Source organism: Dendropsophus ebraccatus, chromosome 15 (assembly GCF_027789765.1).
Source record: "Dendropsophus ebraccatus isolate aDenEbr1 chromosome 15, aDenEbr1.pat, whole genome shotgun sequence".
NCBI classification, from domain to species: domain Eukaryota; kingdom Metazoa; phylum Chordata; class Amphibia; order Anura; family Hylidae; genus Dendropsophus; species Dendropsophus ebraccatus.
In genome coordinates, this window is record NC_091468.1 from 36,311,998 (window position 1) to 36,339,117 (window position 27,120).

Sequence of the window (27,120 nt, forward strand, 5' to 3'; positions counted from 1 at the left end):
AGAATGTGTAAGTTTTAGGTTTGTATTTATCAGCGCTCATCCTCATAACCTATTGTGCTTTCCCGCAGATGAAGCATTTTTTGACTCTGAGGACAATAACGATAAAAGTTGCCTCCTCTTGGAGTATATACTCAACTGTCTGCACAAAATCTTCTTATACGACACCCAGCACTTTGTCAGCAAGGAGAGAGCGGAGGCATTGATGATGCCTTTGGTAGATCAGGTAATTTCTAACATAAAGTAGACGTCACCCTCTTCTTATAAAGCCTTCTCTTGCGAGCGATGGTTTTGCTCTTTACACTGGCAGAAGATAAATGAGTGCCAAAATATAGGATTTCTGCTTGATAAATTGAATAATTCTCTTTTATTAGATTGAAAATTTACTTGGAGGAGATGAAAAGTATCAGATGAGAGTGAGCCAGAGCCTGGTTCCTTGCATTGCTCAGTTCTCTGTTGCTATGGCGGATGACTCCCTGTGGAAACCACTCAACTACCAGATACTTCTGAAGATGCGGCACTCCTCTTCTAAGGTGAGGAAAAAAAGCTAAGATACCCGGAATTTCAAGGTTACGCTGACATTATACGTTTTCATTCAGGATTTGCATCAGGAAAACTCCTGACACATATACTGAACATATCCATAGGCCCTGCATTCACTGATGGAGGCCAGAGAGAGTCTTTGAGTGACGTAGGTCATTGTGTGGGTTTTACAAAGCTCCTGCTGTTTGGTACCAGTTCTCAGGGTGGATATACATGTGCCTCTTCTGCTGCGGAAAATCTGCTGTGGATTTGTCCAGCCATTATCCTTAATGGATTCACAGAAAATCTGCAAATGTGCATGGGGATTTGAAGTGTATGTGGACCCATTGAAGTCAGTGGATAGCAAAGTCCTCCTGCAGATTTCCTGCAGCATTATATCCTTCATGGATGTACCATAATATCATATAATTCCCACTGGCCCCTAGAAGAGCAGGTGATTAGGGCTTGTTCTCATCTATTTTGACAGTCGGGTTGTGGGTTATGTCAGAAAACTGGTTGACTAGAATGTGTACGACAGTGTACTTGTGGCAGATCCATTGAATCCCTTGAACTGAGTGTAATCTAAAAGAAATCTGGTGCATTCCTAGGGATATCCCTCCCCTCCCTCTGAAAAGCATTATACCTAGCCATACCTAGCAATCCTTATGTTACGTTTGCTCCATAGCAATCAATGTATCTGAAGCAGGTATGCTGCCGTATACATCAGAGTATTGTTTGATGTATATCACAGAAATAATATTGGAACAGATGTGGATACATCTTTCGGCTTTGTTCCCACTGTTTATGTAGAGTATGTTTATCATACACACCTGGAAAACTCTTTTAAAATATTCTGAATATATCCTAGAGCCATTTAGCTTGGTGGATAACAAAAGCTCTTTTCTTTTCTCTCCCCCATGCCCCTGCCCCCTTTATTTTTCTATACAGTTGATAAATCCGGTATCCATGTATCTTACATACCAATCTATGCATAATAAATTACCACTGTATGGTATACTGTGGCATTTCTCAAAACTGTATATGAAACATACGCGGGGAGACCTTCTTGTTGTATGCAGCTGAATACTGTCTGGATAGAGCCTTTAAGTGTCCCTGTCATTAAACAATATTTTTTTTATTTTTGAGATCTGAGTGTTCGGACCCCCATTGTTTATTAGAACGACACGGATGAAACGTGTGGCTGTGTGTGTGTGTTACTCCCTGGCTCACTAAGATCTCTGTGCAGTTGAAGGAGACAAGCTCCATTATAAGTTTACAGCGCCATTTCCTGCAACTGGATGGAGATCATAGGGAGCCGAGGAAAGAAGCAAACATCCAGAACCCAACTCATCAAAACTTTTAACATGTTTCTGTTACTTATGAAATTATATGAAATGACAGGGACACTTTAAGCATAAAGTCCGCTGTTACTGTACAGCCAGGTACACAGTAAGGGTGCCTTCACACCTACCGACTCGCAGCGTTAATAACGCTGCAAGTCGGCTAGGTCCTGGCAGATCACTGTCACTACATACACGCAGCGGTCTGAACGACCGCTGCGTGTATGTAAATCTGCCGGCTGCTTAACCCCTTCTGATGCCCGCCGGCCGCCTCCCGCTCAGCTCTGTATACATTACCTCCTTGCTCCACGGGGTCCCGGTGTCCTGCTCTCGCGCCCGGCCAATCAGTGTTTTGCCCTGCCGCAGCCACTGATTGGCCGGGCCGGAGAGCAGAACGCCGGGACCCCGTGGAGTGAGGAGGTAATGTATATAGAGCTGAGCGGGAGGCGCCCGGCCGGCATCAGAAGAGGTTAAGCAGCCGGCAGATTTACATACACGCAGCGGTCGTTCAGACCGCTGCGTGTATGTACTGACAGTGATCTGCCAGGACCTAGCCGACTTGCAGCGTTATTAACGCTGCGAGTCGGTAGGTGTGAAGGCACCCTAAAGCTGGGTTCACAGTGCAAAAAAAAAACTGATGCATTTGTGTGCATCTTATCTGTTACTAGGTTCGCTTTGCTGCGCTGCTTGTCCTGGTCGATCTGGTGGAAAAACTGAGGGAAAACTACATGGTCCTGCTGCCAGAGTCCATCCCATTTCTGGCAGAACTCATGGAAGGTATGTTCTCCACTATTGTGAAATCACACACACTCACTCCGTCCTCCCTTGTGTATTGAGCTCTTTTTAACAAGAGGTGTTGCAGTAATAGATATACTTCCACGTGTTTGGTTGCACAGATCTCATTCACATACTTGATAAACCATTAATGTGCTCTATCTTCTTGTATCTAGATGAATGTGAAGAGGTGGAGCAGCAGTGTCAGAAGACAATCAAGCAGCTGGAGAATATTCTGGGCGAATCACTACAGAGCTATTTCTAAGATGTCGGGAGTTGCAGGACCACAAAGAAGATCAACTAAACTGTTGTTAAAATAGCGACCCTGTTTTTACTGTGCGCTAACCATGTCGCAAGCACAATGAGATCTGCCCATCCAAAACTTGTGTGATCTCAGATATTGAAATAAGAGTTTTCTTCCAGCAGTTTTTACCACCGTGATCCACTGATCAAGGCATTTTAGATGATCAGTCATTGCACTGATTTTAAGGTTTGCTTATATATTATATAGCATCTAGCCCATCTATATATGTGCCAATGTAGTTACAGTATGTTTCTATCATGCATTTTGTATACAGACATTTTGTAAAGTAATGTGCCCAGATATCTGAGATTAAACATATATATTACATCCCTCTTAGAGCTGTGGTTTTGTCTCTTATAGTGAATTTTGCTTCTCCCACCTCTTCCTCTAGTGTATTCCCACTGTAAACATTAGCGTTAACCACATAGGAACGCAGCCAGTGTCATTATACTACTGGGAATATCTTGGTTATGGAGTTATGGAACAGCGGGACATCCCGCTCCTACCCTGAACGAGCATTGATGCTGCTTTCACCCGTGGCCTTCGAATGACCTTTATTAAAATCTACAGCTATATGCTTATTCTCATGCCACCATAATGCATTGAGTCCAGTTGGTGCACAGGTAGCCATATTACCTCCTTCTATAGGTGGAGGTATTGTGTTATGTATAATATCCTCCTCTGTTATACAGTGTAACTGACATCAGGTCCTGCAGTTGATGCTTGAGGTACCAGGGACATGACGGGTTCACTTTTATAAAAATAAATAAATAAATAATTGGATATTCAAATTGTCATCAGGAAGAGAACAGAAAGACATGACCAACATGCTTCAGCTCGCAACAGTGTCGTCATCACCTTCATCAGGGGGACCCATTAATTCAGGTTACTAAGAAAAAGACATTCACATTGTCATCAGGAAGAGGAAGAATACTTGGCTAACACGTTTCAGGTCACAACTCGGTGCTGGTCTTTTATATTGGCACCATCTTTAGATACATATGACTTTTTAATTGTTTTCCTTTTTTTGGAAGCAAATAAAAAAAATACAGCAAGTCTGGTCTAGATATATATATATATATATATATATATATATATATATATATATATATATATAATTTTTATTTTATTTTTTATTTTTATATAGCATTCACTACGAATAAATGAGATGATAAAATAGGTCAGGTCATTGCGGATGTGACAATACCAAACGTGTGTGTTTTTATTTTTTATGTTTTCATATATAAAATATTTTGTAAGGAGAAACTGTGTTGTTGTATTTTGTTTGGTGGGAGAGAGGGTGGGGGATTTTTTTTCAGATTCAATATATTGAAAATAACAGTTTCCAAAACTTACATTTTTACTATTTATTAGTCCCCTCATTAGGGCCCCTAATGCTATAGAAAATAATCTGCACCCCGGTAATTGCATCACCCTGCTGCTGATGGGGTATCAAGAGTCCAGAAACCTTTTAAAGGCTTCAACAAAGTCCCGTTCCTGGAGCACGTCCCGCCGCGGAGAAATCCCCGTCCGAAGCCATGCGCCCACTCACCAGACAGCTCCAGTCATTCTCTATGGACGTTGGACTCATCTCTGGGGAGCGCGCGCAGCTTCAGATGGGGATATCTCAGCCACGGGATGTGCTCTGGGAGCGGGACTTCGTGGAAGCCGTAAGTATATGGGTCTGCACCGGAGGTTCGGCCGGGCTCTGCCCCGGCACGGGGGGGGGGGGGGGGGGGGACAGGTTCTCTTTAAATGCCACAGTCACAATTTACAAAAAAGAAGAGCCTCATTTAAGAGTCTCAAAACACAGGACTAGCCAGATATCTTCTCCGGGAAAGACCCAGCCAAGGGGGTGGCTCCTGTAGGGAAACCACCATAGTAAGTGGCCCTATATTTCTTAAATGAGGCTCCACTGGCTATTCTTTTTTGCATATTCATGTTTTCCAGGGAGCAATGCATCTAGGATTTCACTGCATTGAGCACTTCAACTAGCATCTGGCAGTGTTATCTTTGGCTGGTCTCCCTAAGATCAGTGATCTGTTTCTCTTATGACAATCACAGTTTGACCACAGCATCCAAGGGGTTAAACTCGAACTGTCCGAGTAAGAGCAGGGGCCCTGCTGTAATGCAACCTCCAAGTTTCTATGATGATCTGCACAGGAGATCAGTACCAGGCTACTTCTGCCACAATAACATATTGTGGGGTTAGACCTCTGTAAAATTTTCTTAATTATGGATAATAACATTAAATTACTATGGAGTTACTTATAGTTATTGACAACTAGCTGGTCCACTGATGATTTGCATGTGTACAATGTAAATGTGATACTCAGTTGTATACTTTGCTTCTAAGCAGGGGGTTGCACATCAGGAAGGACAGGATCCATTCCCGTACGGTAGTATACAGCACATGAACACATTTGTAACTTTTTTCACCTCCTGTTCAAATGAAGTGTAACAAACTGCATGGTCTGAACCTGGCCCCCTCATTCAGCATGTGGTTAGTAATTCCCCAGATCACCAGAAGAGGACACTGTTGTTGTTCAAATACTCATTTCCCTTTAAGCCTATTAACAATTACCAGATCTAAAAGAAAATAAAGATTTGTAATTTTATGCATATTTTTCAGAAAGCAATGTTTTGTTAAGGTATCGTGGGACATATAAATGTATGCTGATTTTCCATCTTCCATTACATAATGTCATAACTCCACATATTTAAAGGATTGTCAAACTTAATTAGCTGGCACATTTTATTTGATCTTCTCATGCTGGGTCAGGGGTTCTCGTGACGGTTTTATTCCAATCTGCCCTCTGAAATTGAATCGTTCTTGCAGTCCTTGAAGTTTTACTTGAGGTTATGTGTTTTTTTGGTACATAAATGGTCTTTTTATTGTAATTCCTAAGGGCCCTATTCCACCGGACGATTATCGTTCAGATTATCGTTAAATCGTTCGAATCTAAACGATAATCGTTCGGTTGAAATGCAGTAACGATTAACGACCAAACGAGAAATCGTTGATCGCTTTATAAGACCTGGACCTATTTTTATCGTTGCTCGTTCGCAAAACGTTCGCAAATCGTTCGCATTGAATAAGACATCGTTCGGTCGTTCGCAATAGATACGAACGCAATAGCGAAGAAATACGGAAGAAGAAACGATCGCAATTACGATCATAAGTAACGATTATCGTTCCATGGAAATGAGTGAACGTTTTCAGGTCTTTCGCAATAGCGGTCGTTTGAGATCGTTAATCGTTAACGATTATGCTAACGATAATCGTCCGGTGGAATAGGGCCCTAAGGGTCCATTTACACAGAAAGATTCTCTGACAGATTATCTGCCAAACATTTGAAGCCAAAGCCAGGAATGGATTTAAAAAAAGAGGAGAAATCTCAGGCTTTCCTTTATGACCTGATCTCTGTTTATAGTCTTTCTGGCTTTGGCTTCAAATCTTTGGCAGATAATCTGCCAGATAATCTTTCTGTGTAAATGGACTCTAACTGTATGCGAACGGCTTATTTCCATTGCTACACAGTGGCTTGATCATTGATTCAGTCATGGTCAGGGCCACCTCTACACAGATCTTTTGGAGTTGTAGATTGAGTTTCCATCTCTTCCGTCTCCATGGTAACAGACTACAAACAAACCAGCGGTTTAAAGGGAAATTATCAGCAGGTTTGAAGAATCTAACCTGCTGATACCTCCCTATAGCACAGAGGAGAGGGTGCTGAGGATAAAGGTAAGTTTGGCACCGTTATCATGATATTAGCAGTTTATTCCCTATTCTAATGAGGTGTTTCAGTGCACTTGTGGCGGGACTACCGCCCTCAGTACACCAATGTGGCCTGTCCCACTCATGAATATCAGCAGAGTGGGACGACTGGATTGTGCGATTGCCAGGGTGGATCGGTAGTCCCACCCCCAGTGCACCAAACCGCCTGATTAGCCTAAGGAATAAAGTGCAAATATCACAATAATGGCGCCGAGGATGAAGTTAAGAAACTTACCTTCATCCATAGCGACCCATCCACTATAGGGCCATATGAGCAGGTTAGCGTCTTCTAATATTCTTCTTATAAGCTTCTTATATCGTGCTGATAAAGCTCTCCTACACAGCTACCCTACCATATCAGTGGTATCGTCAGAATCATTTGTATATCCAGGAAAAATGTGTTTTATCCAGGCGAGCAAGGCCGAGAGAGAGGCGGCAACTAGTCATCTGGGTGGAGACCCGTAAGCAACTAGTCAAGGCTCTCTCTCTGTCAGCGCACTTTGTGGGAGATGATTGACAAGCAGAGAGGCCACTAACAGGTCTCTGCCTGTCAATCATCCCCACGGAGCACAGCGACGACCGTGCTTATTGGTTCCCTTTAAGGCTTTTTCACCCATCTCCTATCTATCTGCAAGAAGTAGGTTACAGCTAGAAACAAGTATGACTGCTCTAACAGACTGCAAATGTTTCTTTTGTGTGGAAGCCAGAGAAAATGGTTATTTGCCAAGTTGCTTTATGTTCCTTTTTGGGTACATTGGAAACATTTGGAGGTAAAGGTCGACTTATTTTAAAGTCATAAAATAAGAGCAGTGCTTTGCTGCTGTTAGATCTTTTGCTGTGACTTTTTTTTTTTATAGCCGCTTCTCCCTTCCTCCAGTCTATCAGTCTGTCTCCCGCTACTGCCCACCCATGCAGCTCTGCACCCCTGCACAGTAGCTGACAGTAGACATGGTACAGTGACAATCCAGCTAAAAAGCAGAAGGCCTTGTCTGATGGTATGTCAGCTCGGGGACACCTGCTGCGGCTGTCAGGAAGCATGTCACAGGTATGAGAGCAGAGATTTGGAGGACCTGTGGCCTCCCCTAAATTGTTTGTCTTAGTAAATACAGGTATTCCCTATGAAGTAACATCTTTTGCTTATAGCTCTGTGTTGTGCCGTCCCTTTGTGATTCTTACAAGAAGTATATAGTGAATTGTAGCGGTGGCGTCCTGTTACTGGTTCTGGCTGTGCTGCTTTTTGACTTGTGCTCGTCCTGGGTTCGCTGGCATCCTCTCTTCTTCTAGCCTCTGCTGCTTGCTTCCGGCCCCCACTGCAATGCCACCTCTGTCTTCTAGGGTACAAGCGTGGCCAGTGTATCTCCACCTATTTCTGCCTCCACCAATCCTGTTGCACCTGTATTTATTTTAAGTCACCCTACCTGCTCCTCCTTACCTGAGCATTGTTGGATCATCATGTTCCTAACAAAGATGTGTTTCTGTGATTGCAATTTCTGTGCCTGATCCTGGAGTTATGCTTGTTGGTCTGACCTCTGCCTGTACTGTTTGCCTCTCCCATTGCCTGTTCAAACTGTCTGACCTGCATTTGAAGCTACCTGCCCTGATCCTCAGCCTGATTGACTCCGCTGATGTCTCATCCCTTCATCCCTGGTATCATGCTGAGTTTCTCGTTGACAACCCGACTTGCTGACTACACCTGCAGTAACTAGACATGCATGCAATCATTAGTCCATCATAAACCAGGATTGCGCCTATACATAACCATTTATACCAAATAACCATCTAAAGCATATTATGACAATAAAACCACTAGTTTATTAATTCATTTAAAATAAACATACAAGGTGCCTCAGATTCCAAATATACAAGGCGCCAGGTCAGGCAATAAAAAGTGTCAATAGCACTGTAAACATATAGTGCATGTAATCAAAAAAACATGATACCCACACCTGGACCATGCCCGTCGAGTGACTTTGTGTCCTATTGGACTTGCTTTAGCCAAGGAAAACAGTGGTTGTCTTGGGGTCTCAGAGTTGGAGTTTATGAGTCTCAGAAAGACTCATACGGGCAGTGATGGATTAAGATAAACTTGTTTTCCATCAAGCACAACGTGTTTTTAGGGTTATTACTTTCTTCATCAGGTTCATGTACTTGTGTAAGGTTTATATGAGTTATGTTTTTGTGGATCAGTAAAGTAGTTTTGCCCTACTATGTTTTATTAGCAAGCGTCAGCAGGACACTAACCTTTTATACTGTTCTGATATTAAATGGAATGAGCCCATTGCATACAACTTTTGTTGCATTTTGGCCCCAGTGTCCAGATAATGGGAACGGTGCTGTTTGCTTATACTGAAAATGTCTAGGGCAAGGTATGCATACACATCAGAATTCCTATAATAAAATAACATTGTAAATTATAATGTATTTATTTCTGAGTAATAACAAATGGAATTTTCCAAAGAAGCTGAGATGATGCATAAGTACTTTATGGTCTACATACACATTCCTTAACCATGGACAAGTTGAATATAAACAAATCGCTTGGCCTTGAGTTTCAAGATCTGTTTTTAGAGACTGATATTGCAATATATAGCGCAGACTTTAAGCACATTAATTTTATACAAGCTTTTTTATACAATTTTTGTACAAGCTTAAGGGTACAAACCCACTTGACGTATTTGCTGCGTGAATCAGTCTTAAAAATAAGCAGGCAAAACACAGGTTGGCTTTATACAATTGTTCTGCGTTAAAATACGCAATTGCGTATTTTTGAAGCGTGAAGCTACATGCGTTTTTCGCACAGGTTGTTAACAACTGATGCTTTGCTAACAACAAGCTTCACGCTTCAAAAATACGCAATTGCATATTTTAACACAGAACAATTGTATAAAGCCAACCTGTGTTTTGCCTGCTTATTTTTAAGACTGATTCACGCAGCAAATACGTCAAGTGGGTTTGTACCCTTAAGATACATTTTATACTGAATACTGGCTGCTGTGCCTTGCTCTTTAACTGCATTGCTGCAGTTTTTTTTTTGTAAACTACTCATAGATTGGGGGGGGGGGGGGGGTGCTACCTACAAGATGGGGGGGGCTGCAATAACAATAAGATGGGGGGGGCTGCCTACTGGGGGATTACCTACAGAGAAGGTGCCTATATGAGGGTTGGCTACCTACAGGGGGTATGTCTACATTAGAGGGCTACTGGGAGAAGCATCTTTCTAGGAAACTACAGGGGGGTTACCTACATTACGGATATTATTTACTTGGCTGGTGCAACTACTGGGAAGATACTTACATGGGGGCTACCTACAGGACTATTACCTACAAGGTTATATTCTTTACTGGTGGAAAGCTAACTATCAAAGGGATACTACTTATTAAGTTGAGGTTGCTACATGGGCAAAACTATTAACTAGGGGCCTACCTGCACCGAGATGCTTAACTACTATATGGAGTTACAGAGGCGACCTAACTACTATATGGGAGTACTGAGGGGTCCTATCTACTATATGGGGCACAGTCTGTACTATTTGGTGATCCATCAGAGTCTTAATTCTATAATGGGTCACAGAGGGGACCTAATAAATGCAGAAGGAAGGAACCTCAAATTCTGCAAAAAAGAGCTGTGACTCGGGTCGGATGGAAGAGAAAAAGAAAAGTGAATCAGAGAGGAGGCCACGTGTAGTCACCAGATCTAAGTCACTGTCATCATTTCTATGGTTTGCAGAGAATGTGTAGCACTGGTATCAACTAATGGTCAATGTATAGAGGGATCTTGTCTGTGTATAGGATTTCAAGAGGTTTCAAATACTAGCCTATTGCTACTGCCAATGACCGATTGATGCCTTATTACATGCCAACAATTTGCAAACGATCAACAATAAAAATAGGTTCCAAATTTTATCAAACGACCAACGATTTCTTGTTGGTCGTTTTATCGTCGTCTGCTATTAGACTAAATGATTATCATTCAAATCTGAACGATCTAACGATTTTTGGAACTATAGTCGTCCAGTGTACTACCACCCTTAGTGTTCCTGCTAAGTCAGTCTCCAGCCTGTGGTCAGATATGCTAGCTGAGCTTTACAGAGAGGAACCTGAAGACTAGAGCGCAACTCTACATGCCTGAGTCAGATCATTTGAATACTGGTGGCTGAAGAAGTTTCATGCAGCCCCCTAGGGAGTCCTGGAAAACTTACAGCCATATGCTGTTTCCATGTTTTCTTTGACTCTCTAGGGCTGCATCCAACTTCTTCAGCCACCAGTATTCAAACGCCGACCGATCGGACTTGAGCCTACTGAAGACCTATGATCTCAGGTGCTTTTTGATTAGATTTCAGCAGCATTCAGGGGAGACTGGGTATTGGTGCCATAACAAGATTGCTATAATCCATCTATATTATGGCCATCTGAAAGTGGCCTAAGGAAGAACATGGGCTTTAGGCAAGTGTGTTGGTATATTGAGACTTTTTAATAGAAAGCCACTGAAAGCTGAAGACCTTCTAAATAAGTGCCATGAGTACAGACAGGCTAAGGACATATTTGAGCACTTTTTGTTGTTTTTGACTTGCATTGATGATTTTAAGCCAGATCAGAATTGGATTGTGGAACATTTTACATAGATATAATTAATGCCAAGTTGGCTTCTTCATGCATTAGCATTGATCACGTTTTCCCCTAAACTGGAAATCGTATTACATTTAACACATACTTCATAGAGCTCTGGAGATGACATTTTATATTACTTGGCTAGTGTAGCTTTTATTCACTTTTCCCAAAACCGTTTAATATGTCCCTGAAAAGCTGAGACTGACCAAGATAACTGCATAGTAATGACTAAACAACCGCCTAAAATTCATTCTGGAGACGAACCGTTATTTCATTCAAAGTCATTCCACATTCCATAAGAAGCAATCAGACCTATGTAATCTATACATGCATTATTGCTATGTGTAAATACTGACATATAGCTTGTATAAACCCAATATGGAGGTAAATGGTTACAGACGTATAATTAACTCAACACATTTTTTTTTGTAGGCTTTGGCAGCAGATAACACAATTCTGCTGGGAAATAAAGGATTAAGAGCTATTTATGAATCTTGGAACACCCTATGTTGGCTAACATGGCAGGAGTCGGAGTCATTCACGGTGGTTTATTTAATGTCGTGCAAAGGACCCTTTTTGTAATTTTGACAAAGAAGCAATAATTTTATGTGATGAGACGGGAACTTATTCCTGGTCTCCATCTCGACACACAGGAAGAGCCAGCCATTTCTGGCAGGGCCTGGTAACAGTACTAACCGGTTAGATCTTAGTGCTTGTATCCCTAGCTGTATCATTATGTAGTGCAGTATGTTTTTCCCTGATGGTAGAGCCCAATAGGCTCAAATACACGGCAGATGTAGGAGAAAATGAGCTCCTCCCTACGTCTAACCCCTTAGGGCCCTATTCCACGGGACGATTATCATTCAGATTATCGTTAAGTTGTTCGAATCTAATCGTTGATCGTTTAATAAGACCTGGACCTATTTTTATCTTTGCTCGTTTGCAAATCGCCAAGCCCCCTCTCTCCACAGGACAATCCACTATCATGTTCCCTCTCAAAGCATCTGCTTTGTCTATGTAATGCATGGATGCGCTGGGGCCACCAGAGTAGTTCCTTTTTCTGGATAGGGATCCCACTCAGGTATCTACATTACTTTCCCTTTTAAGGCTGGGTTCACACTACGTATATTTCAGTCAGTATTGTGGTCCTCATATAGCAACCAAAACCAGGAGTGGATTAAAAACACAGAAAGGATCTGTTCACACAATGGTGACATTGAGTGGATGGCCGCCATATAACAGTAAATAACTTCCATTATTTCAATACAAGAGCCGTTGTTTTAAAATAACAGCAAATATTTGCCATTAAATGGCGGCCATCCACTCAATTTCAACATTGTGTGAACAGATCCTTTCTGTGTTTTTAATCCACTCCTGGTTTTGGTTGCAATATTAGCACCACAATACTGACTGAAATATACGTAGTGTGAACCTAGCCTAAAAGGGATATCCGGAGAGCAAGAAATGTCCTACTTTTTCTCCTTTCCGGCGCTCTACTTTCTCTGTCTTCCTGTCCATGCTGATACTTTTGCACAGATGAGAGCGGAACGGGAGCATGTTGCGGTCAGTAAGCAATAGCTGCCCAACATCTGCCCAACAACGGCTATTGCTTACTGATGTTGCGTCTAAAGAAGTATCCGCACAGACGGGAAGATTAAGGGCAGGAAAGCAGAGAATGTTGGACCTTCCATATTCCATTTAGGAAATATGGAAAGGGATTATGGTGGATATCGAGCCTTAAGAAAAAAAATCAATATTATATTGGCTGGGGTACTATTCCTTTTACTTTTGAAGATTAGATGCTTGAAGATGCCATGGCACTTGTGCATTGTATGATTGCTACTAATAGTAGTGGTTTACAATTACAAATCGGTTTGTAGCCAGCTGATTGGAAGGGGTGCTGGTAATAGTACCCCCACCAATCTAATATTGATGGCCTACCCTGAGGAAGAGATGTTCCCTGAGGAAGAGATAGCCATGAAAGAAATACCTTGATCACCAGACATAGTTCTGCAGCTAAAGGTCTCTTTAAATACGTCACCTGACACTGAACAAGAACATGGAGGAAAGGCAGATTGCCAGGTAGCCAGATAAGACTGACGACTAGAGCTGCGTACAAGAGCAAAGATCTGGCCTTGGAATTGGATGCAGGGAGTAACGGTTATTCACATTTTTACCTTGCACATGGCTTAAAGATTTCTCCACTTACTGGTTTCCTCTGTGGATTGGTCATTTTCGCCAGAAGCACTAGGGCTGGCATCATGGCTGCTGGCCTGTCCTCTGCTGTTCTGCACTGAGTTCTGCTGTTCTGTGCTTAGCTCATCCACGTCAACTCTGCCAGCTCCACAGAGTTGGGAGTTCTCAGTGCCATGGATTACTGCAACAGGAAAGCCTGTGTGCTTGCTCCAGCCAGGTAGTTATTCATCAGCCTACTGATAACATCGGTCGGGAACCTAGAAAACCAGCTGTCAACACATCAGACACATGAGGTGGCCTAGGAGGGAACTAGAGCTAAAGAGGTAATAAGAACCATTGCAGTTTCTTAACTTTTAATTACCTAATGTTTTAGATTTAATTATGGAGATGGGACTACTTTAAGATTCATTTTTGGTTGTCCAACTTGCTTGTAAAGCTTGGCGACCCTGTCAATACTACTTTGGCCGCTGCAGTACAAAATTAGTTTTAGGTTTTATGAATGTTTTAAGAATGTTTCTTACAGTGGGCATGGCGGAATGGCAGGGTTCCACCAAAAGTTCTATTTCTGTGACAAGTAGGAGTGCCGCCATGCAATACAATTTCTAGTTTCAGCTAGACTATACCCCACAGTGTAAAGAGATGAATCAGTGGGGAACTACTTGCTACCAAGCTAACATGAAGTGTGTATTATCTCAGAAAAAAAGTGAAGCTTGGTTAAAGTACCAAAATCTACGACGGACTGAAATTATTTTTGTTGCATAGACATCATTATGACCTATTACAGCATCGGTAAGAAGAGTACATGTGGTCCATATATAAGACGCCTAAACAATTTACCGTACATCTTCACATTTATACTCAGAATAAAGCAATTCCAGCCATTCTCCGGAATCCCTGTGGATGTTTCTATTATTCTCAATGTAATGATGTACAACAGGAACACAGTAAAGAAAAAGCTAAAAACCTGGATACACAATCATAACCATCATGAGAAGGTCTACAGATGGAAAAGTAAATTTCAATGGGAATCGACACACTCTAGTTATTTACATTCAGCAAACAGGCATTTAGAGCTTTATTGACTGAAATCAAACAGACCATTAGCTATACAGAGATGAAAAGACAGGTGGTTGGAACACAAAAAGAAGTAATCTAGTGGCTGCCAGGGCGGTAGGTTGATTTCAAGCACTGTAAAAAAAAATCTATTAAATTGACTGTTTCTACTTTATATTGTCCTCAAAGCTTGACATGTGTGATAATAGCTAGTACAGAAGCTTCATATAGTAGCACTGAGCACATACAGGACTGAATTAGGACTGGCATAGAAAATGATGATGGAAAGAAACATGATAAAAGTGATAGAAATGACTCGGTATGGCTTAGTTGAAAGTGAAGAATATAGAACCAGCATCTCAAGTGAACATCCATGCTTATGTAAACATAGCAATTCCAGTTTTACTAATGTTCTCAGTTGTTAGTGATAATTACTGCAATCTCCATTTATAGCTTAGTATCATCTGAAAAAATGAGGCAATACCAATGTGTGATATTTTACATAACATCAATGATTTCACATTGGAATTGTCTTATGGGAAATATCAGTTTTGCAGTGTGTTCCAGTAAAACAAAAGGGATTTTTATTGTGCCATGGCCAAATCACATTTCTACAAATCACCTCATTTATCATAAATGATTTCTTACCTCCAGAAAAATAATGCATTTTACCTCCAGACACGAGAGTGATTGACAGGGTGGGGAGCCAATGTAACAGTGCTGCATTTACCTATACGCGCTCTTGATTAGGAGAACATACAGTTAAATGGCCAGGTACATCCCTGGGTGCTGACGTCACCCAGAGTAAGGGGAAATTAATGGAAGGAGTATATAGCCAATATGTGCAGGTGCTGGTGCAATGATCACTGAGTCCCAGTAGAATAAATAGAATGGCTTTACTGAGCGTCTCTTGCAATACAGAATACGCTGGTACTAGATAACTTCTTAGGTACAGACTTGTGTTCACTGGATCTGTGCTGGGAGATACTTTAAGTGCTGAATTGGAGTAGCAGTGATCGAACAGCAGGAATTTTTAGGTTCATTCAAACTCGAACCATTGGATTTGAATAAAAAGCCGATGGTTCGAGTTCAAACAAACCTTAAAATTCCCGCAGTTCGATCATCTCTAGAGAAGAGGAGAGGTGTTTGTCATTAGAGCCCCAACCCAGAGTAGTAATGTGCTCTGCCGGAACTTAAGAAAGAGATACTTGAGAGAACAATACTTGAGAGAATACTTGTGCCCGTGTTTCAATAACCACCTTCTGCCCTGCAGTGTCGGGGTAACTGTCCTACCAGGGTGACACAAGCCCCAGTTTTGGTTACCTGAGAGTAGCTAAGTGTCCGAATTTATCCAGTGTCACCTGCGCTGCAAGATAGAGTATGTAGACCTTTGTTACGGTTGCTTTGCTCTATCCAGGTCAGTTCCTCTGTACCAGGACACTGCTCTGCACTTTTCAGAGAGGTTCACGGCGTGGGCTCGGGTGATCTCTGACTCTTCCTCCAGTAGGGGTCTAACACTGCATAGTGTGTGTAGTTATAATCTTGAAAGCAAAAGTCTCTGAACTCTCCATACACATGTGTCTCTGACTACTGACGCAGCTGGTCTGTCCCGGACAGGGATCCTGGCAGAGTGAGACCCTGGCTAAGTACAGCAGGGATGCCTCTTCTGTGTCTGTCCTACTCCTCAGAGAATCAGAGGGAAACTGACGCTACACTTCCTCTCCCCAGGTGACTACTTCCTACAGGGTATGTAAGAGTCCCTGTGAGTGGTGGAGAAGAGAGTGTGCAAAAGAAAGAAGTATAAGGATAGGTAGAGAAGAAAGAAGTATCTCCACTGGTCCACAGAATCACAAGATACAAAGAAACAGTAACCCTATAGTGACTACAGCTGTGCAATACATATATACAAGTTTACACATAAAACACTGACATCTGGTGGTGAAACTCATAAACATCTTTATGACCACCTTGCTTTTTAGTATAAGGTTTTTGCGACAGGTGTCAAACAAGGAACACCCATGGTGGGACACCACATATGAACTTTCATTTTACACTTTTAAAGCAAGGACTACATGGATATCACTGCTGATCTCTGTGCAGCCCTTGCTACATGATAATCAAGCTGTGTAATAGGCTCAGTAATAGGTTAGCAGATTGGCACTCGTTTACTATAGTGATCGGGCCATGTAATACTGCCCTAACTGTCTCTTGTGTAAATATTATTGTTCCTGCTACAGTGCCGCCTCATGAATGTAACCCCCCCCTTTATTGATCGTAACCAGCAGTTCACTTCTGATCCTGCGGCTGTTTCCTTTTGGTTCACATAGCAAATCCATTGCATAAATAACCCTGTTTTCTCCCACATGCCTTCTATATTAATGTACTGTACATGGTTCCTCAGCAAAGTTCCAGTCTGTTTAGTCCAATGTCACAGTGTAGCAGGGAGGAGGACGGCTTGTGAGTCAGTGCTGTCCTGTGCTAGGCCAGAGAAGTAAAGGAAAGGAAGTTCAGGTGTGAGTAGTGCTGGTAAACAGGTCAGCTCTGGTCCTGCTGCCCCAAAATGAAAATAATGAAAAATAGTTGTGCACCATGGAGGAGACTCTCTTAATTTCAGTAACAGCAGTATGGGTCCAAAATCACTGTGTCACCACTCTAAAACAGTGACATAGCAACCATAAAGGATGACTATGCCACTGCTATGGGGTCAGTCCACTAACTGTCAGTCTTTGCCAGTCTCTCTGGTAACTGGAGGAAGCAGTCTCTCTGGTAACTGGAGACCCCCCTCCATACTCACCTGACCCAGAGCACCGGGCCAGGTGAGTATTTTTTTTTTTTTTGGGGGGGGGGGGGGGGGGGTACACGATTAATGAGGCCCCATGTTTTTTTTTTACCATTGGGGACCCCAATAATCCTAGCTATACCCATGCTCTGAAGGGTTAATATGACAAAACCAGGCAGGTTTTTAAATCATTTTTTTAAAGTATTGGCGCACTTCAACCTACATAAGCACTCGATGTGGGTGATACTGTATGCAGTATGTTTCTAGGAAATAGATATATGGCGCAGTAAGTATTACCTGTGCATGATATGTAGTAATTGGCTTCTGTAAAGCACCGTTGGATTGATGCATTACTGTGGTTAATGTCCTCAATACATATTTATTATAGAGCACCATTAATTCCAGGGAACTGCACAGACTGTATGATAAAAGGTTAGAATGCATAACATATCACGAAAATACGTTCAATAAACCTGTATGAAATAGATGACAGGCTGGCATAGAACATTCTAAAAATCTGCCCACAAGGGTTTACAATCTAGTATACAGTATATTTATATTAAAGGGGTGTTGTTAAAAAAAAATAAAATAAATAAATATACATATATATATATATATATATATATATATATATATATATAAAACAATGTTATATAAGAGAAAGAGAGAGAGTAGCAGCAGTAGGGGTGACACAGACCCTATGCTGCCACCATAGCTGTGTCAGAAAATACAGGGCTGCCAAAGCCCTGTTCCTGGCACATGCAGCGGTACCAATACCTGACCTTCCCTGATGTCTATTCTAATGTACTGTATATTAAAATTATAATAAGCATTATGTTTGAAAAGCTGTCTGTTTCAGTAGCACTGCAAACATGACACCATGAAGCAGAGAGAGTAACTATAAATGACCGTCTGCAACGCTTCTGACACAGCTTCCCCAAGTGTAATGTGTATTCTAATACTAATATGCAGTAATATGTATACAGTTCCCTGTAGTTCCTAACACAACCATTGGTGGCAGCAGAGAGGCTGTGTCTCTCTTGACTGTGGCTTCTCTTTAAAGTGATATTGTCACCCCCTTTCCATATAAGGAAATCTCAGCACCATTTTTAAGCTTATATTCTGGACATTTCTTATGTTACCGTCTAAAGGATTTTTTGGTGGTCTCGCCCCTCACAAATCTGAGTCTGAGTAGGGCTTCATGGCATGGCGTGATCAATATTTCTGCCTGCATTGGCGTCATAGACCCTTCCCCTCAGTGACGTCATTGCCCCCTAGGCCCTTCCCCCACTGTAGTATCATAGGAATGGGCTGACCTACAGGCACAGGCCCTATCCCTCTGTGACTGCCAGCCAAGCAGGGGTGAGGCCTATGCCTCTAGGTTGGCCTATTCTGATGACATCATGGAGGGGGCGGGGTTGAGGCACAGATGACTGTGAAGCCCCGTCCACACAGCACTGTCCACCAACAATATAAATTTTTTAGAAACCACCAAGAAATCCTTTATACGGTAAGATATGAAATGTCCAGAATCTAAGCTTACGAATGGTGGAGAACTCATTAAATGGAAAGGTGGTGATTTAAATTAATTAAAATTAAACTACAAAGTTATATAACTTTGGCAAAGAAATGTAACAAAACAGAATACCTGTTTAAAGTGATATTGTCACCCCTTTCCATAAAAAAAAAAAATTCTCACCCTTTTCAAGCTTATATTCCAGACAGCTCATATCTTAGCATATGAAGGATTTCTTAGAGATCTCTCCTCTCAGAAATGCACTCCTTTATTGGTGCATGGGCTCCTCCTTCTGTGACGTCATCAGAATTGGCCCCCTCTGAGTCACCTGTAACAGAGGAGCAGGGCCTATGCCTCTAGGTTGGCCTATTCCTATGACGTTGCCGTGAGGGCGAGGCCTATGGCGCCAGCAAAAATATGGGGAATGACGGACGTGAAGCCTTAATCTTAAGGCTAAGTTTACACAACGTACAAATTAATTTTAAACAATGGCCATTGCAACCGTTATTTAATTAAGTGGACGATCGCATTAAAGTCTATGAAATCTATGTGGCCGCACAGACATGTCAGATTTGTGTGGCCGCTATTCATTGAATAGCGGCCACACAAAACAGTGCAAAACCGTGTGAAGACACTGTAAAGTGCGGCTCCAGCTGGACTTTACATTGTCTTTTATGGTTAATTGGAGTGCAGGCACACGCGAATGCGCCCGCATTCCAATTAAAAAGAAATGAAGTTCATCTGGCTGGTACTGCAGTACAGTCCGGAATGAACTTCACAGACAGACCTGTCACAGAACAGCCACTGTCATACACTGTGTGAACTTGACCTTAGAATGGTGCTGAGAACTTCTTATAGGGAAAGGGGCTGACAAGGTCACTTTAATATACAATTATGGACCCTACTTAAACAAAGCCAAATGTGAAAATTCTATATCTTATTCTTTTCTTAGAAACTTGGGAGCTCTGTCCCCATGAATCTATAAAACAAGGTGGCCGACGCTGATATAGGGGCATAGTCACTTTTATGAGGGCTAGTGCTCGTGTGTGTATCGTCTATATATCTTCTACTTATCTCTCTTTGACATTAGATCAGAATTAGAGAAATAAGTTTCATATTTTGCAAACTGGAAATCAATCAAAATGAAATGTTACTTTTCTGAATGTTTTACAGTGCAAGTTTTCTGCTACGGATATTGAAAATATTAGAAGGAAAAGAGCATTTCATGTGTCAGTTGACATGGTAACTAGTGCAGTCAGATTTCACAGCTTCTTATTTGCATGTCTGACATTAATTGATGATTTGCAGGCTTTTAATAATCAGTTATTTGACAGCCCCATCAACCGAATAAAAACAGAAAATGTGCTGCTCTGTTAACCCTTTATAGTAATAGACAGCAGCAAGGACATGAGACTGTTATTCATAGAAGGGGATCAACTATTATTATTATAATAAAAGATTAGACTATACATAACTTTAGCTGCCAATGTTTCATTACTAGAGATGAGCGAACCTGGAGCATGCTCGAGTCCATCCGAACTCAATCGTTCGGCATTTGATTAGCGGTGGGTGCTGAAGTTGGATAAAGCCCTAAGGCTATGTGGAAAAATGCATAGTCATTGGCTGTATCCATGTTTTCCAGACAACTTTAGAGCTTTATCCAAGTTCAGCAGCCACTGCTAATCAAATGCAGATCGTTCGGTTTCGCATCGACTCGAACCTGAACCCGGTTCGCTCATCTCTATTCATTACATAAATAACTAACCCTTTTCCTTTCTGGATTACGAATACTCTTAGTATATATACCCTGCCTTGATCTAAACACATTTCAGTCTGCAACCTCTGATACACCGACGTCCTCTGTTTGTATCCCCCCCTCCCGTTCGTATATAACTCAACCATCTCCAAGTTTTTGCCCGAGCCTCCTCCATACTCTGGAGCTCTCTACCCGACACATCCGGCTCTCATCTACCACCAAGACCGTCAAAAGTAACCTGCTGAAAACCCATCTCTTTAAACTAGGCTATACCCTATATTAATTCTGCATGACACTTTGACTAGCTTCCCCCCTTACCTACTGTCTCCCTCCCCTTACATTGCAGATTGTAAGCCCTTGCGGGCAGGGTCCTCTATCCCTATGTACCAGTTTGACATTTACCTTATTCATGTAACATGCTTTGATTTTGTAATGTTCTGTTTGTTATCCCCCTAACGCTTGTATAGCGCTCTGAATTCAAGTGCGCTTCAAAAATAAATAATAATAATAATACTTCATCTCAGGCCGCAAAATGCTGATCTGGTTTAGGGGCATGGTACAATATACAAAATTACATAGCAGTAAATAAATATTATTTATATGGTATTTAATATTAACAAACAATGCCATAAAATGACATACCAGTTTTTTACATTTAAAGAATGGATAATGGTTTTCTACATGTCCGTTCAAGTCCGATTGTTCAGCCTATGGCTATATCCATGTTTTCCAGAACTTCCTAGGTTTGCACCCAACTTCTTTATCCACCAGTATTCTAATACTGAACAATCAGACTCAAGCATGCTCGAGTTGCGCTCATATCTAACCATTAGGTATCATTAGAATTTACATAATACATTATATATATATATATATACATAGACTTTGTAGAAAAATGACTGGAATACTGGGCTATGAAATGATGCAATGATGGTATTTTTGTGGGTAATGTGCCATGTAGTGAATAGGTCCTGAATTAGAACTGTAACAATTTGGCCCTAGGGGCATAAACATTCTCTGGCATCCACAAAAATATCAAAAACCTTAAAAGGCTCACTTTTCAGTCATACTAGCCCATACGCATCTGCATTAATATTCCACCGCACCTGCCCACTTCAGTCCTTTTTTAACTAGTAAACCCAATTGCAACCGCTCATGAGTCAATGTGGGATTCTTTCTCCTCAAATTCCTCCACCCCACACAATATTTTAATTTTCCACATATTCAAACTATACGGCACATATGTGAAACTTTTTTGCACTCATATATAAAATCAAGGGACTAACATGGCTGTTAGGGATGCAAAAAAAATAAAAATAATAATAATAATAATAATAATAATAACAGGCATTCAGACTACAAGAAGGTAGTGAGGAATCATTGAACAATTATAGGCAGAAGAATAAATTGTGTAAAGAAAAAAAACAAACAAAAGAAGCAAAAATTGCAACACAATGAAGGATTGCCACAGAAAGCGAAAAGAATCCCAAAATGTTCTTCACTTATATAAATAATAAGAGACATAAATATGATCCGTGAAGGATGAGGCTATACGCCACACTTCCTTCCCGAATGGAACCAGCTTAGGGCAAATCCAAAACGTATGTAGGAGGGTGTCTTCTCCACCACAGTTCCTCCAGCACAATTGTGAAACTTCTGGAAAAATTTGATGGAGTCGGGTTGTACCCCGCTTCCTAGAGACGAGAGAAGATAGAGGAGGCATGTGTGCAGGAAAACACCTTCTCTACCTGTGCCACAGAGGCAATTATGTTAAGATCCTCCTCCCAAACGGCAAGGAAAGGAGGGGGTGATTGCTCCGGTGGAGAGCCCAACATGGTGTAAAGTAAAGAAAGGGAGTGGCGGAGAGGGCCAGAACCAAGACAGAGAAATTCTCCCATAAATCTCACCTGCCTAACACAACAAGAAGTGAGGCAATGTCTTAAAAATATTAAATGAAGAATTGAAGTACTGAGTTAGACAGATCCTTACTCCTAATTTTTGCAGATTCTATAATGACAGGGATTGTTTCACATGACTGGCGCATAGCTAATGTGGTACCAATATTCAAGAAGAATGATCCTGAGAACTATAGGCCTGTAAATCTAACATGTATAGTGGGTAAATTATTTGAGGGGTTTGTAAGAGATGCTATACTGGAGTATCTTAATGAATCAGTTTCTATGAGTAGGTCGGTTATAGACTGGACCAGAGGGAGGCTGTGGACGTTGTGTATCTGGACTTTTCAAAGGATTTTGATACTGTGCCGCATGAAAGGTTGGCCCATACAATGAGGAGGCTGTGACTAGGAGAAAACATATGCAAATGAGTAAGTAACTGGCTGAGTGATAGAAAACAGTGTGTGGTCATTGATGGAACATATTCTGATTGGGTAACAGTTACTAGTGGGATACCGCAAGGGTCAGTATTGGGTCCACTTTTTTTTTTATATATTTATTAATTACCTTGTAGAGGGGCTACAGAGCAGAATCCCAACATTTGCAGATAATACTAAACTGGGTAAAGTAATCACCACAGAGGATGACAACATCATATTACAGAGGGATTTGGAGAAGCAGGAGGATTGGGCAAATAAATGGCAAATGATGTTTAATGTGGATAAATGTAAGGTTATGCATTTGGCATGTAGAGATAACAAGTACAGTTATGTGCTAAATAAAAAAACACTGGGTAAAATTGCTTCTAAAAAGGACCTGGCGGTATTGGTGGACAGTAAACTCAACTTTAGTGATCAGTGCCAGGCAGCAGCTGCCAATGCTAATAAAATAATGGGATGCATCAAAAGAGGTATAGATGCTAAAGATGAGAACATAGTTTTGCCTCTTTATGAATCACTGGTCAGACCACACATGGAATACTGTGTACAGTTTTGGGCACCGGTATATAAGAAGGACACAGCTGTACTGGAGCGGGGGCATGGAGGACGACCAAGGCCATGAAGGGAATGGGTGGGTTACAGTACCAGGACAGGTTATCACGCTTGGGGTTATTTAGTTTAGAAAAAAGACGTCTTAGGGGCGATCTGATCACAATGTACAAATATATGAATGGACAGTACAGAGATCTTTCTTGTGATATTTTTCACCTAGGTCTGTAACCATGACAAGGGGGCATCCGCTACGTCTAGAAAAAAAAGAAAGTTTCACCACCAGCACAGACGCAGATTTTTAACTGTAAGAGTAGTGAGACTATGGAACGCTCTGATTTTGTCCTGGCTGATTCATTAAATAAGTTAAATAAATCTCTAAATGTATTAGGATTCAGGATTACAAGCTTTTAACTTGCTGGTACAAAACTCGGGATCAACTACGTCGCATGGGACTGTTGTATTGGCATGGACCAATAAATGATTTAAGATGTTATACTAGTTACTTTGTAACACTTATGTGTTTTATATATTTCTAAAGCAAAGCATGTCAATATTATGATTTTTTGTGACTATGTATTGAAAAATTAAACAAAGAAATGACAAATAAAGAAATTCACGCAGTGGGACACTTACATAATCAATTCCATAGGACTGATGATAGAGCACCTAGGTATCATATATTATCTGGGCTAAATGATGAAATCTAACATATTCAGACCTTGGATATTTCTCACATTATATTGTATAAAAATTCATTGACATTTTGGCAAGTTCTGAGGTTCTCTGTGAGATGTTCTTTAGGTTCTTTAATATATGAGTTCTGGGATTGTTTGGTATCTGGATTTAATCTCCAATCGACCACCAGGAAGAAAAGGGTCTGAGGATTTTGGATGCCTTTCATGGTTTTTTATTTCTTTCAAACGCCTTGATATGATCATAGGTTTTCCCAAGAAATGATCGTCGATAAGGACCAGTCCTTGATGTAAGAGGATTTCATGGACATTTATCATGACCTTTCTATTGTGAAGCATCTGGTTATCGTTCCCTCTCATCCATAACATTGTCAGCAAGATGAACCTGAGCCTAAGGATATTGGATCTCTTTTACATACTGTGATTTGATATGAACTCCGGGATCTGGTTGTAATATAGATATGGCTGAAATATAATATAAGCTTTATGAGCTCAAAGTCAGCTAAGAATGTTCTTGTTGGTGTGTGATGCGAAAAAAAAAATTGTATGTTTATACATAGGCTTTTAATAAATTTTAGCACTAGAACTTAAAGATTAATATGAAGGTAGGACTGAACGTGGCAAATGTTTTCCACTGGAAATGTTGCCACATATCCATGTTACATGACAATTCTGTTGTGGATTTTACCCTATTCATCACATTGTTTGTAGCTTGTAGCAATAACTAGAGATGATCGAACAGCGGAAAATGTTAGGTTCTATAGAACTCGAACCTCATTTGTTTCCTGATGCTTTCCCGGTCCGTGGGGAAGGAGGAGACAGCCCGAATACCGCCTGGAATTCCGGGATTCAGCCTAGGTAATAGGCCGTATCCTGGAATTTCAGGCGGTACCCATGCTGTCTCCTCCTTCCCCACGGACCGGGAAGGCATCGGAAATCAAATGCGGAAGGTTCGACAAGGTTCCAGTTCTATAGAACGCAATCTGTTGGCGCTATACAAATATTATTAATTATTAAAATATCATTATTATCATTATTATTATTATAGAACCTAAAATTTTCCGCTGTTCGATCATCTCTAGCAATAACTAGAGGGTTCTCTATGTCTGGAGGGAAGAAGGTTTCACCATCATCTCAGATAGGGATACTTTGCTGTAAAGAGCGGTAAAACAATGGAACTCTATTACATGATGCTGTGATGGTTGACTCATTAAACAAGTTTAAGAGGTTCCTGAATGTCTTTCTTTAAAAGTATTATAATAATTAATGTAATTTTTTTCATGGCTCCCATAGAGAATTAATTGAGCAGTGAAGAACATGTGTGGTCTATTCTCACAGTAGACTGGGGTACCCATTCTCAAGACATCTTAAAGGGGTTATCCAGTGCTACAAAAACATGGCCACTTTCCCCCTACTGTTGTCTCCAGTTTGGGTGGGGTTTTGAAACTCAATTCCATTGAAGTAAATGGAGCTTAATTGCAAACAACACCTGAACTGGAGACAACAGTAGGGGGAAAAGTGGCCATGTTTTTGTAGCGCTGGATAACCCCTTTAAGATCACCTCACGTCAGTCAAATGTGTATTTGTCTAGTCGATTTGAATGGGGCTAACTGCACCCAAATCGACCACGTGTAATCTACAGTGCATCAGAAATCCAAGATGCTTTTTCTCCAATGGAAAAATTGGTTGTGTGGTCAAGCTCAATATCTTCATTTTGAAAAGATCCCAAATGTGGGAGGTTATCTACATTTCTAGGTTCTCTACAGTTAAGGCTGGGTTCACACTACATTTTTGCAATCCGTTTTTTCCATATGTTTTTGCAAAAAAAACGGATAGAAAAACAAATGCATTTGCGTGCATCCATTTGCATCTGTTTTTCCATTGACTTATTTTTTTTAAATGTACACAAATGTGGTCGACTACATTTTTGTTAACGTCCTGATCCTTTTCTTTATAATGGAAATCAATGGAAAAGCAGATCAAAACGGATGCACACAAATGTATCCGTTTTTCTATTTGTTTTTTTGCCAACACGTAAAAAAAAAAAAAAAAAAAACGGGTTGCAAAACTTAGTGTTAACCCAGCCTAATACACAACTATAGAAAGACCTAGAGGGAGATTTATCAAACCGGTGTAAAGTAGAATTGTCTTAGTTGACCCTAGTATAGGTAAGAGATAAAAATAAAAACGCAGGGGTATAAATTACCAGCGCTGCCAAAATTATCCAAAGATAGCCGGATGTAGTAAGACAATAGGTTTATTCTTAAAAGCACAACTATGACGCGTTTCGGAGACTATTAGGTCTCCTTTCTCAAAAATAAAGTGCATTTTTATCTCTTACCTATACTTGTCCTCACGGGCCCCTCCACTTGGGAGTAACACGTTTTTGGGTATCATCAGCTTCAGCAGCCATTATCCTAGCCACCACATACCTCGGACCTTTCACAGGACCCCCAGTACCCCCACGGACAGTGAGGGGTGATACGCACAAAGCCCAAGGGGCAACAAGGTTAGCAACCTTCTATCTCTCAATCATCCTATATATTTGTCAGTATTACACGAGGCGCCGGGCCTTTTTTCCTTTTCTTTTATTCCATTAGTTGCCCCTAGCAACCAATCAGATTCCACCTTTCCTTTTTCAAAGAATCTGTAAGGAATGAAAAGTGGAATCTGATTGGTTGCTATAGGCAACTGAGACACTTCTACTTTACACCGGTTTGATAAATCTCACCCTAGGACTTTTTGCACTGTTTACCAATGTATTTTTTTATTTTGAGCTTTTCCTTTTAGAGCCCAATAGCTTTGAACTTTGAGATTATTCAGAATTTTTCTAAATTTTGATGCAGGTTGGTTAACAATAGCCCCAAATATGTGTATTATTTTGCTGTAGGTCAGAGACACCTGCATAGTATACGCCTG

The 27,120-nt window shown here is 41.0% G+C and overlaps 1 protein-coding gene across 1 annotated transcript in view; it reads left to right on the forward strand.

Annotated features, from left to right (window-relative positions):
• The window catches only part of HEATR1 (HEAT repeat containing 1), a 51,459-nt gene extending 47,440 nt beyond the window's left edge, over window positions 1-4,019 (forward strand). The window contains exons 42-45 of the mRNA XM_069954365.1: window positions 69-223; window positions 372-530; window positions 2,528-2,636; window positions 2,810-4,019. Of these exons, the coding sequence (XP_069810466.1) occupies window positions 69-223; window positions 372-530; window positions 2,528-2,636; window positions 2,810-2,898 (512 nt within the window). The 3' untranslated portion in view covers window positions 2,899-4,019. The remainder of the gene's footprint in view (window positions 1-68; window positions 224-371; window positions 531-2,527; window positions 2,637-2,809) is intronic.
• Window positions 4,020-27,120: the final 23,101 nt, after the last annotated feature.